General features: G+C 33.6%; 1 protein-coding gene across 1 annotated transcript in view; it reads left to right on the top strand.

The window, feature by feature from the left end:
• The window catches only part of LOC123674280 (protein kinase C, brain isozyme), a 143,290-nt gene that overhangs the window by 95,013 nt on the left and 33,867 nt on the right, over nt 1–14,410 (top strand). The window contains exons 7-8 of the mRNA XM_045609273.1: nt 6,378–6,606; nt 7,572–7,706. Of these exons, the coding sequence (XP_045465229.1) occupies nt 6,378–6,606; nt 7,572–7,706 (364 nt within the window). The remainder of the gene's footprint in view (nt 1–6,377; nt 6,607–7,571; nt 7,707–14,410) is intronic.

Genomic DNA, 14,410 nt, shown 5'->3' with positions numbered 1-14,410 from the left:
TTACTACGATAATATTTCTTATTATTTTCACTGGAAAATTATTTGAAAAAATTCAAAGGAAAAGACTATAAACTTCCCATAAAGTTTATTCAACCATATTTCTATCGGTTTTGATAAACGTAAGCCATAAAATTTATGCTGGAGATTTTCAGAACCCGTTTTCTCTGAAGACCTGAATTCCCAATGAAATTTTCATAAAATATCCGTAATATCACTACTTGAAAACTATCAGAAGATAAATTTCATCGGATAAGTTTCTGTGGATTCCCTTAACTCACGTATTTTCAAAACGATAATTTTTTATCGTATAGGTATAATGTTTCAGTCGTGAATTTTTTATGGAATGCTGAAATAGATCAATTCCTATTCACGTACTGTCGACCTGACAATAAGATCTTTCGATTTGCACATCGTTAGTTTTTTGCTACTTTTCGGCGATCGAAAGATCTAATCTTACCAATAACAGATCAATTGAAAAGTCCATGATCTATCATAGTAAAACACATCCAGTCCACTCAGCTAACTGTCGATTAAGTGAAATAATGGAGCCATGTCACATATCGTCGTAAAAATTCAGGTTTATTGCACTTAAACAGCTTCAAACACTGGTTCAGAATCATTAACACGTTGTTGCTTTTGATCGATTGTGAGCTTGCGCGGCACCCATTTTGCACAAGGAAATACAAATATTCGTGAATTCAGATGATATATTCACAATGTCTGCTATCTCGATCAACTTTTTTAATTTTTTCTTCGGTGACAGCGTCTTTTGGTCATCCACTGCGTTCGCCGTCTTCGGTGCTCATTTCACCACGTTTTAACTTAGCATACCAATCAATGATGGTGGATTTTCCTGTTGCAGACCCCGGAAACTCTTCATCAAGACAAGACTTTGCTTCAACTGTATGTTTTCCCTTCAAAAAGCAATATTTTATCAGCACACGAAATTCTTTCTTTTCCATCTTTTTTCAAATACCAAAAGTAGCTACACATACACCACAATATCTGACAAACTAATGGTAGGACTGCTGTCAAATTTTGACACTTATCGTTTGAAGGTTGGTACTTACTAAAAATCATATGGATTTAATACTAGCACCGCCATCTGTGCATCAGACCGGGGACTTTTCAATTGGCCTAAATTAATTCCTAGTGGATCGGTTTTTTGAATTTCAAAATCCATCATGAAGTCTTCAGGTTTGTCCGTTCGATTCAATCAGATCTTGTGAAGCGTATTTCAGATTTTAAGTTTCAGATCAAATTGAAAGGTGGCAGAAACGTGAATAGGCACCTTAACAGGGGTTTATACCACGTGGTATTCTCGTGATCTTCCAAAGTTCAAATACTCTTGTCTTCTCAACGTTTTTGAGATCCCACCACTTATCAGGATTAGTGAAACAATCTCAAACGTTCCTCAATTTCACCGTTCTTTTCTACCACATGCAAAAATTTAGAATACGTTTTTACGTCTTTATTTTCAATTTTCAGATTGACCATTTTTTCAACCCTTGACAAGATTTTTTGTATGATATTTTTATTCGAAACTTTATAAGGAAATAAATGTTTGTTGGGAAAGTTATATCATGCCATATATGTATTTTTTCTTCCATAAAAAATTCATGTACATCTTTTCCTTCCATTCCAAAAATTAATGGATAAGGACTTTTCACAATGAGGAACTCTTTGAAATGAATAATAGTGAAAACCTCAAATGAATCGATGGTCTCTAGCGTAAAATGAAGCGTACTCATTTTTAAACTGTTCGCTAAAACGGTATAGACCCGGTATGTTTGTACGGAATAATTTTTTTTAATGAATTTCTTGAAATTGTTGTTAATTACTATCAATCCTACAAATATTGGGTATTATTATTGAATTAAAATACCAATGATTGAATCATGAATTTATTCATTGGGTCACAAAATTCACCTCAGTGATTCGTTCTTTATTGAACATAAAATGAATATTTCTCGTTCAATATATGTGCGAACGTGCATTTGAAAATCAGGTCGGAATAATTGTAGGAAACGTTGTCGACATCTGAATAGCTATCTTTATCGAATCTGTTTAAATCATTCAACAGAAGGTTGTTCATTCTTTAGAAGGCCAAACCGTCGTTATGAGTTTTATAGGTGTATTAATTAAGAATGCCCTCTTTTACATCGGAAGAAATTTTTAACCAATATAATAGTAGTACTCATTGATTGTAAGGCGGAGTTAAATGATTTTTATAGATTCTTTTAATTGTCATAGATTGCTAAGGCGTTCGAAGCATATGGAAGATATTTGCGACACCAAAGCATCTTCTTATAAAAGAAAATATGTTTCAAATTTCGATTCGATTTTCGCATTGAAATGAATCAAATGAATCTAATAGAGTGCTAAACTCGCCTGATCTGCTCGTAATTCTATCAAAAAATGTCATTCTCCAGGATGCCGAAGCAGCAATCTTTCATACCTAAAGAAACTTTTTCTGACAAAATTTTCCCTCTTATGATATTAAATGTGATTAATGAAGTTATGGTTTTGAAGCCAATCAAAAGACTTGTTCAAACCAAGACAATTATTGTTTTTCTTTGATCCATATTGCCGATTGAAGTTTTAGATTAGTTCAACGCATTTAGAAAAGTATTATTGTAGAAGAGCTAACACCCTTACAACCGGCTCTCATAATACCTGCTAAATAAAAAGAAAATTGTCGGTTCCAGTTTCTATATTGAAATTTGCAGTATAGAATTACTTTTTCGTACTTCCGGGCCTAAAGTGACAACTTCACTCCCTTGTGACAGAAACTAAAGTGTCACATTTAGTCCCTCCGGGATTAAATATTGACGAAACTCCCGGAACGATTAAATCACAAACAAACGAATTTAAGAGATATTTTATTGAAAAATATAATTAATTAGAATGGTAATTAACGTTAATATTCAAATTAATATTGTGACAGTTCGTCATATTGACCAGTCTTTCCTGGGTTAATGCACCAGGTAACTGACGAGTAACAGATAGGTCCTTTTCATATTGAACTGGTGTTTGTTTCGAAGATCCTGCGGAAACAGGAAGCGAGAATGAGGACTGTGACATAACTATAGTGGACGAATCGGCGACTTGACCAAATATTTTATCTGAAATTTTTTGTTTATTTTTAATAGACGATTCAATATATCCCTCGGCCACGTTGGAGGATTTCCATCCTCCATGTCTCTTCAGCACGTCTATTTTTGCTCCCGAATCAGCTAACAAAAACGCAGATGTGCGTCTAAAACAATGTCCCGTATAAGACGTCGCATTTTCTAATTTCAAGAAAGCTGCTATTTGCCGTGGAAATGTACCAAACATGTTTTTTCCTACTACTCGCGTAGTACATTCTTTGTTGATGTATTGAACAAAAAATTTTGAATGAGGTGTCCCTGTCTTTCGCAATGCCACATATTTTCGAAATATCGTCACAAAACTGATGGCACTGTTTTCTGAATTTTTGATCACAAAATTTCGGTCAATTTTATTTTTGGTGTTTCTAATCGCAATTAGGAAGGAATCTCTCACATCGTCGATTTCTAAATCAACCAACTCTTTTCCACGACAAGCTCCCGCAACGCCCAAAATAAGTGCAACCTACAAAAAAATTGATTTCTTAAAATTTCTGAATATAAACAAATTTCCAAATTTACCTTAAGCATTAAATATTTATCATCCGGAGCCTCCCGTAAGAACTGATCTACCTGCTCAGACGTGAGAATTCTTGACTTCTTTGGCTTAAATCCCTCATTTCTTCTCTTCAAACAAGCTAATAATTTTGGAAATTTACTTATATCAATATCTTCTCTAATGTTAATAACCGATTTCAGCATTGAGTAATGTGCCCAGAGAGTTGAGGCACAAACCGCTTTTGATTTATCATTGAAGTAGACTAACAGCGCATTTTCAGTAGGTTGTCTCACATTTTTTAAGCGGCACCACTTTTTAAAAGCATCGTACTGCTGCTCGTATAGTTTTCTAGATTTCGGTGGTAACAATTCTTCACCTACTTCGGCTGCTCTTTTATCAATATCAGATACACCTTCTTCACTCATGATACCAATAATTATCAATAACAATGTTTCTTTACAATGACACTAGTAATGACAATGTTTCTAAATTATAATTGTCACAACGCAATGTTACTATGGTAACTTATTTTAAAGACAGTTTATTAAATGAGTTGAAGAGAGAAAAAACTGATTGAAATTATTGAAATAATTAATAAAATCATACCGGAAGTACGAAAAGTATCGTATATACCTTGCGACTGAAGTACATTTAATCCTTCAGGTAAATTATGGCCCTCCCTGCGGTCGGGCCATAAACTTCACCTTCAGGATTAAATGTACTACTTCAGTCCCGCGGTATATGTATAATATACTATTTTCGCTGCTGTCTTCATTTTTCCTGATATTTGCTTTTAACGCTTTTCCCACTTCTCGAGTTCTATTGGTGTTTTCTTGTTAGTTTTGTTGTTGATGGTTTGGTCTATTTCTTAGTTCTTCGTAGTCGTTGTTATCTCAAAATGTATGTTATCAGTTGTATATTTTTGTTTTCAAAATTTTTTCAGGTTTCTATGGTTCTCTACTGTTTGAGGTTGAATATGATAGTTTTATCTCTGGAATTGTTCGATTTGGAGTATTCCAGTAATTGTGCGTCTCTTCCAATTTTCTCATTTTACTTTTTTTTGGTATTTGGTTCATGTTTCCCCCTATTAGTTCTCATCCTCATTTACTAACGGGTGCTTGTTTAACCACATGAGAATTTCGATGGTTGTTGTCTATCGTTTGACAGTTGAAAATGTCGAACTGTGCAGTGGTGTACCCAAGGGGGAGATAGGAGGAATAAAACCCCCCACAGCAGGAATATCCATTATAAGTCACAACGCTCAATAATTCAATCGTGCAGAAATTGAATCTTGAATCAACGAATTCATTAGAACCGCTGTTAGATGAATTCGTTGATTCAAGATTCAAGTAAATAATGACGACGGTAGTCGGATCAGATCGAGCCCTTTGATAGATCAAAGATGCCAAATTGATTATAAACAATCGATTAAAAATTAATGAGATCTTGAAGTGAAGCCCCGAGCTACTCGAATTGAATCGGTGGCGCCCCTGATAGCAGTTTTTTGATTTTTTAAGACCCTAAAGTGAATGAATAATATATTTTTATATCTAATTATTTTTGTCGCAAAAATCTCTTTCTCGGTACTTTGAATGCCATTACTTACTGCGTTAACATTTTCACTCACAAAGAAAGGTCAATAGGTTTGGTATATTCTGTTGATAGTTTGAGGTGGATGACTTCTATTATATTCTCTATTATATACCGTGTTCAGCTCCCATTATGTGTTGCTGTTGCATGATTTCAAAGCTTTTCAGAATATTATTAAGAGAAAACAAACTTTTTTGGAAAACTTCTTCAAAAGAAGGTAAATTGTTGCAGGCGAATCTTTAAGTTTTTCGCGTTTGAATACAACAGCTGACACTTTGACAAGTGACAATCAATTTCAAGAAGTGTCTCTAAATTCAAAGAAATTGGATACGATTCTCAAACTCTTGAAAAAACACTCATTATTTCATGGCATCGCGCTAAATGTATAGTACATCCAAAGTCACTTGGAGGAAGCTGAATATTTCAATTATTCAAAGGTTGTCCAAGTTTCCAGAAATTCCTTTGAGGCCAGTGAATTCATTGACTAACAATACTTTCATATAAACCCCGGTATTTAACGGATTGCGGTATCGACTTCAAAGGGACATCTATGGCCAAGCGTTCTTATGGACTAGTTCAAGTGACTTTGGATATACTATACTACTCACTTTACTGAGGTTGCATCTTTACTGTCTCCTGATATTTTAATATGAAATATTTAGGTAGTCCATGTCCAGTTCTTGTCACCTTTCTGATCTTCATCCTTGTGTCGGCAATTCTTGTGCCTCCTCTAGGAGTTTTATCGCCATCCTAGTCCTATTTTGGAATTGCCTGCTGCATCTTATTGCACATAGGGTCGATATATAGTCCTAGATTTTTTGCATCAATCTAAAGGTTTTTATGGATTATCGCTGTAGGTGATATTATATAAAATATAGATATAAAACAATTTTTGTTGAGATAATTCTTCCCAAAATTGTCATCTGAAAGTCGAAGGCCCTATATTTTCAAATGTCTTCTTCTTAAATCCACAACAGGAAAATTGAACAAACCTGAATAACTGATTATCCTAGTACTTTGAGAGAAAAATTTTTTACATGGCAAGCGTATCCTTTCCATAGAACGAACGATATCGAATATGTTTTTCAGCCTATGTCGAAGCTAAAACTACCTACATTCCTGTTGGTATTTTTTTTCAGTGATCTAAAACCGGAAGACAAAGATCGTCGATTGCTTATCGAAGTATGGGACTGGGATCGTACTTCCCGAAATGACTTCATGGGCTCCCTCTCTTTCGGTATTTCAGAAATAATCAAATCTACAGCTGATGGTTGGTTCAAGCTTTTAACTCAGGAAGAAGGTGAATTCTATAATGTTCCAGTGCCAGAGGAAGGTGCAGATTTAGCACAAATGAAAACTCAGATGAGGGTGAGATGCAATCTATAATTGATTGAAGAGAAATGTAGAGAAATTGGTTGAAATGAAAAAAGATAAGTTCTTCATTTTTCATTGAGAGCATTTCAAGTTCCAGCCTTTGAATCACAGAAAAACAATTGTTTTATCTATATTCAAAAAGAGCAAAAATAGTTCGCAATAAATATGACATTTTTCAAGGTAAAAATCCAACAATTTTTCATTGAAAGAAATTAATACAACCTGAACACAGACCTTCAATGATGTAAATTATTACTCGCGGAAGAGAACAGAAATTCTTCTGAATGATTAATGATTTTTGAATGAAAATTTCACTTCCCAAAATTGAAACAAACGATTTTTAATTTCATTCAGGAATTCTTTCGTCAATGATTTTAAGCATAATGAGTAATTTTGTATGGTTCTATTTCAAATATCATTCCATATAAATAAAATAAAATACACAATTTCTTGATAAAACAAAGTTTTTTAAATTTTTTCGGTGATAGTCACTAATATTTTTTTCACATAATGCCTATTTACAGCCTGATTTTTCTTCGGTGGTAAGTGATAGTGGAAACCCTTGCATTTAGATAGAGAACATATTCAGGTTCCTCTAGTGATACCTGGTCCATGTAAATATGTCATTTTTGTGAACATGTCATTAGTGGAAACATTTATATAAAGCAACATATAGAGAAAATAGGTTTCATCAATTATCTCACAACTGAACAAAATATATTTCAAATTTTCAATTCAAATTTTCATAATGTACCTATAACTCAGTGCGCTATTTAACTCACCATCTCTTTCACGAATGAAATCTATGTATAAAAAACGATCCATTCTATCGATATTTTGATGTTCAAGTTTTCATTACACCTATTCCAAAAGAAAAATTAACGTATTCAATCACATCCTCAAATTATTCAAAAAATAGAGGATAATATATAGAATGAATAGTTCTTTTTTAATTTCAGAAAACTTCGATATCGAAAAAACCATCTATTACAGTGGAGCATAAGGATGTGCCACATAATATGGGCAAAAAAGATATAATCAGAGCGAGTGATTTCCATTTCATCATGGTGCTAGGCAAAGGTTCTTTCGGAAAGGTATGTAAATCCTTGCTTGGAGGATATTTCATATCCCATAAAGCTTTTGAATTTTTTCCTAGAATAATAAAAGGCATAATAATGATGAAATCAACAAGAATTAAAAGAAAAGAAAACATTTATTATATAAAGGTGAAGATCATCCTATACCGATATAATTTACAACTTTTCACACTTGGTCAAAAGAAACGAGTTCGACACCAATGAACAAACTAATATAGAAAGCTCACAAGATTAAACCGAAGATAATTATTCGTCTGTAAAATAATTGTAAACGAAGTAAAATTGTCCAGAAATTATAGAACTACAATTAACTATTTCCCATAGAAAAAGTTACACCGCCTTTTTTGAAAATAATTATATTTGAAGACGATTCCGGTTTTACAATAAATTAACAGAATATAAATATGTATATGATTTCACATGAAAGCGTGACCTTGGGCGACTCTTCCCTACATTCTAAATTGTTCCTGCAGCAAAACGGCTAAAGTCGGCTTCTCCAGTATCTTGTCACTTTAGCAATAATACCAATTACAATCTCCGAACAATTCTATCGGATATGTTGTTGAATAGCGACAATTGATATGATAACACCTCATCAGACGAAAATGAAGTTTTCTGTTTTGGATAAAGTTCTCATATTTAAAGGACTATTAGGTGAATACAATTCAGAAAAACGTAATTGTATCCATTATTATGGTGGAAAATTAATAAACATACAAACCTCTGATCTCGATTGCCCGCCAATATTTGTCGTGTCCACCAAGCTCTGAAGAGAAGAACCTTTCAGTGGTGCTGGAACAATCACCCTTTGCGAAGTAGATTGGACGGAGATAAAACTTCCATCATGGAGTATAATTTGCTTCGCCAGTTATAATTAATGGTATACCTAATAATAATAATAAACAAAATTTGTTTTTTTTTGTTAATCTACATTATTTCGAATAATCGATCTGAATTATTTTTCAGTGAAATTAAACTTAAAAGACATCCCCCAATTCCGACATCGGTTCCACTAAATGCACATCCCTTATATAACTAATACTTTTGAACACACAAAAACTCGAAAGCTCCTGATTTCTCATCAGTGCTTTTACAATTTTTTTCGATATTATGCTCGAATTTCTATGGTTCTAACAACCCAAAATTTTGCATAAAGCTTGAAATTGTCATTAGTAAGGTACACACAAAATTTCAACCTGGTCAGATCCATTGTCACAGAAATTTAGGATATTTCTTTTCCAATATTCGTCTTGAACTTTCTGTTATTTTATATCTACATTCAGAATTTCAACTCGGTTTTGGGGTAACGAAAAGATCAAGTAAATTCTCGAATTTTCTCTGGTTTTTGAAACGCGATCAACATAAAATTGTGCATGGACCTTGAAACTGTTATTTCACATCTATGTGCAATATTATATTGTGATTCAATTTGTTGTTTCGAATTCATCAGGAAGGTTTTGAATGCACATGTTTACGGAATCCCTAGTCTACTAACAAATCTGATCGCTACATTCGAAAGATGAAACTCTGAAAATTTTATATTTTTACAATTTTCCGTTCAAGAGTTATCTTGTTTGTGGATGGTTAGAATCGATTTTGAGGAAGGAGTCGTCATCAATGTGTTGAATCTTATCAATCAAGATCAGTACCACTCAAAATTCGAAAATTACCAACATTGTAACGAAATAATAGAACGATTTGTTCATGAAAGATCACCCGAAAAAAAATATGATAATTGAATCCTCTGGTTTTCAAAACCGACAACTCCAGAGCTAGTTACAGAACTGGATTTGTTTTCTTCACTTGAACAACTCACTACTCACTACTAGGAATATTATAATCCAAAACCCTGTAAATTTCTCAGAAAATCGCCTTCAAAGTATGGGTTGCATTTCAAACCCCGACAGATCCAAGATATCTTTAAATAAACGATATATCACGATATTCTGCAGAATTCCTGGAAAAATATAATGCCTCAGAAAAAGGCACTACTCTAGAGCCGGCAAATCTATGCGAGCAAATCGAAGGAATACCATATTGATACATAGTCTGATTTAATGAAATTCTGTTGTTATTAAAATAAGAGCAATGAAAATGTGATAAATTATTATTATTATTGATACTATCATAATGATCTCTAAGGGCTAATTTCAAACCACGGCCCATGCAAGTAAGTTTCAAATCCAGACTAATCCAAAGTTCAATAACAATACCAGAAAATTTTATGTTATTTGTCTAATTTATGGCAATATTACCTGATAAAAAAAATGGTTGTTTTCTAACTGAGATTTTTCATTTTCACATAAAAGTAACGCTCTTCTCGAAATTAAACACAACGAAACAGTTTTTTGCGATTTCCAACATTTGACCTGAACGAATTTGCCAGGTTTTGAAACCAGGGGATTCAATTATGAGCGTAGGAAGTATACCAATTGTGTGATATTAAATAAATATCACATTATTTTATAAATAAGGTCTGTATTCAGCTTAATGTTTCTGTCCAAATTCACAAAGATTTATTCTCATAAAATATTAGCCAATATTTCGTAGGGGCACTATGAGATCAATTTTTCATCAACTGCTATCCGTCACATCAGCCATCATTCATCTTCATAAATAACTATTTCCGAACGTCATGAAATTTCTGACAATATATAATGGATCTCAAGTTATTCATTCACATCCCATAAAGACAAACAACTTTTTCGCGTCGTAGGGTATTCCCTAGGGTTTGTGATTAATTAAGACTGTCTGATCCCAATTACATAGCCTTTTTCCCAGACAATATTTAAGGTAGATTGCAGAGCAGATTTCGGCAGAATGTCTGAAATAAAATTTTTATTTCGAGCCGGAAATGGCATCAGACGGCAAGGTTCGACTCACTTATGACTAATCCAGAGTCAGATTCAATGCCATCTATCTGGAATTCTATGAATCTCCAACGAAAAACCTAGAACCTTCAAATTTTTGAAATGAATCGGATCTGGAATATAACGTTTGAGTTCAAGGGTTTCCGTAAATATGGCCGTTCGAAATTAAGTTTTCCTGATAATTTAAAAAGTATATATTTTTCTGATTCCTCAGTTCATTAGATAACCCCAATAGCTTGAAATATTGTTGTTTTCCTTTGCGGTGGAGTGAAAAGATCATCCCTGTATTGACTATTTAATATGTGGTAAGTATCATTTCTAGGTGTATCAATCTATATACGTATTTTAAACATTGAGAGATGGATTAGTTTTAAAAAAAATGTAGCCTACACGGAATTCTACTCGTTACTCCAGACATATTATACGTAGAGGGTTGAAACACGTAGTCCGAAACACGTATCTACGGTTAAAACTTCTCGTCAAAGATGTCCTTATGCTTTTTCTTTGATTTTAAACAATAACCCTTATTGCTTCTTCTACAGGGTGTCCCGTAAAGACCACGTTATAACGCGGGAGAATGTAGATTAAAGGATAAGCCACCTGCTATTACAAAATTTCCATTATAAAAGTGTTACTGTTTTCGAGATGAATTTTTGCACCCTTCAATAGTTTTGTCTTTACGGTTGGCACAATTTTACACCTTTTTGGTTAATTTTTTCAGTAAAATATTGCTGAAGAATGATTTTAACGTTTACATTAAAAACATTCTCCGAACATTTTTAAGAGGGGCTGTGAGAAATATTTTTGATGAAAATTTTGGTAGTGGATTCTTCAAATGTACTGAGCTACTGCTGCACATTACACCAATAAATGGTCTATTTTATAGTGATTTCAAAAAGGTATCACACGAGTCATTTGTTATTCAAAGAAAAAAGATATGGCTGTTTTTATCCAACTAGGTAAGTTTCTGACAAAATCAAGTTTGTCAATTTTGTTAAGAAATCTTCGATATTGCATTACTTAGTGAACAATGGCAATTGTTTACATGCGAAAATATTACTCGCATAATTATTCACCCCAACGAAAATTATTCCTCACATGCGAGGTGCAGCGGTACACCGGCCATTATTATTATTTTCAAAAAAAAAAATATCTCGAAAACGGTAAGACTTTTATAATGGAAATTTTGTCATAGCAGGTGGGTTATCCTTTGATCTACATTCTCCCTCGGTTTGACGTGGTCTTTACGAGACACCCTGTATATAATCTATTACAATTTTATCTGTTGAGGTCATTAACGTAGAGAAGGAAAAATATGGCTCCCAGTACAGATCCTTGAGGTATTCCTTAATCGACTTCTTGCTTTCAGGAAAAAACACCATTTCAGTTAGTTCTTTGCGAGGTTCTTTGGGTTTTTTCGCTCAAATATTATTCAATAATCTGAGTACCTACCTGAATACCTCACTGCTGAAGTCATAAACGAGTTATTTCACCAGTAGATGTGTATGTGAAACAATGTCGAACGCCTTAAATATCACCTCTTCATGACTTTCCATTGATTCCATTAGGTATCTTATTCAATGCCTCCATGCGAGCAGTGGTGGTACTTCTGCCTTTCCTTTAATCATGATGGTTTTAAGTGAAATATTTTTTCTTTTCCATCCACTTCCACAGTTTGTTCTACATAATATTTTCGAAAATTTTTAAATACATAGGTAGTAGGTTTGTAATGGGCTTATAGTTGTCATAGTTATTTAATTTCATTTTTTTTTTCGTTTGGAATCATTATAGCTCACCAGAGAAGTAATCCTGACAAGAACAGATATTTATAATCAAAGATAATTTTTTGGTGACTTCTCATTTGACTGTTAACAGGCACCTTATAGATATGTCTATCACTTCAGCAGAACCAGAGAAAATTCAGGAAGAAAATCTGAATCAAATCTCAATATTTCAGTGACAAGTGACAACAGATCCGACCAAAATACGTGGCTTTCCTATGGTCAGTTAGCAATACTCCTTCGACAGAAAGTACATCAATGTAACCTATCCAACCTTTCCTTTGAGTCCAAGATCAAGTTCGATTAAGTCAAAATATAAAATTTACCTCAAGACGCTACAGTGTTGATGACACAATTGTTGTAAATATTAAAATTTGAGGAAATTAATTTTGTTTTACTTCAATTGAAAATAATTTTAGAATATCAATTGAGCACAAAATCCCACATATCAAGCCGTCACACAGATTATCTACAAGTATTTAAAATAGAAGTAGTGCAAAGTTCGAACCTTGAGGAGGAACACTAGATTATGCTAGATGTTGAAACGGTTTTATAACACAAACTGTTTTCTAACAGTTCAGTAAGACACATGTGTATTTGAATCCCTCTTCATTAATGAATACTACTTCAATACCCAATAGCTAGTGTTATTCCATGTTACCTTAAGAGGGGTTTATGCCACGTGGCATTCTCGTGATCTGCCAAAGTTCAGCAGCTCCTTTCTGGCTCTCTCCTCAGAGATCCCACTACTTTTCAGGATGAGTGAAGCAATCTCAAACGTTCCTCAGATTTACCATACGTTTCTATCACATAAAAGAATTCAAAACATTCTTTATTTTTAATTTCAGAAGAACTGCATTTTTAACCTTTTTATGTGTAATTTCATTAAAAAAAATGTTCGGAAAGTAATATCATATATATTTATTCTTCTATAGAAGAATCATCGAATTCCTTTTTCCATTCCAAACAATTAATAAATAAGAACATTCCACAATGACGAACTCTTATCAATGAATGATAGTGAAAACCTCATATGAATCCCTTAGCTGGTCTTTAGCTTAAAATGAAGCGTGCTAATTTTTTAACTGATCGCTTCGCTGCAACGTTATGGACCCCTATTAAACTTGTACTTAGCCTTAGCATTTTTTCGTATGATAAGCAAATCTTTTGAGAATCATTAAACATAGGTCCTTATCTTATAAAGATATCTTAATACTAATAGGTTGCTATTGAAGTGATATTATTCAACAATAAAAAAGTTTTATACTGTTGAATTTCGATAGGCAATTATCAGAGAATTTACTCGCATGAGGAGAACAAAAAAAAATTGCGGTGGGCCATGGAATTCCTATCTTATACCTTTAGCTCACATTATAGGTTGAAATTTTTGGATTATAACCTCATTCGTTTGTTGTGAATCAGAAGGATGGCCGGAATCAAGACATGCGTAGAGAAGTCCATGGTCTGTCGGTAGCTCTCAATACAAATTAAAGAAAAGAGATCTTATCTGTAGTCAATAGTTATCGCTAGATCAGCAGATCAAAGCGCAAGGTGGCCTTGTCACTCCTCCTATAAATCTAATTAGTTTATAATTATAAGAGACAGGAAGCAAGTTCTCGCGGTGAGATCATCTGTGGGTAGAAACAAACTTCGACCAGATGACGGCCCACCATTACACACTCTACAACCCCAAAGTTTCCTTCTGCAACAAAAGCTGTACAAACTTTCGACCCCTCATTAGAACTCACGTTAAACTTCAGTCTTACGAATTGAACGGCAGTTTCTGTTCTCTCAATGAAACTATCCCTCCTTATTCGATTGAAGGAGTTCTCTAGTCAAACACGTTTCAAATTTCATTGTGCCTCAAGTTTGAAGACAAATATTGGAATGCTGAAACTAGACGGACAAACACGTACAGAAACGGCAAGATAAAGGATGTTAACATCTTGGCGTTGACCTCGACTAACCTAAGTTATTTTCACTCTAGGAACAAGACCACCAAAATGAATTATGTGACAGCAAAATGAACATAACTCAAATTACACGAATC

Source organism: Harmonia axyridis, chromosome 2 (assembly GCF_914767665.1).
Source record: "Harmonia axyridis chromosome 2, icHarAxyr1.1, whole genome shotgun sequence".
Lineage (NCBI taxonomy): Eukaryota > Metazoa > Arthropoda > Insecta > Coleoptera > Coccinellidae > Harmonia > Harmonia axyridis.
The sequence above is the reverse complement of the archived record's forward strand: the minus strand, read 5'-3'. Positions and strand labels throughout refer to the sequence as shown.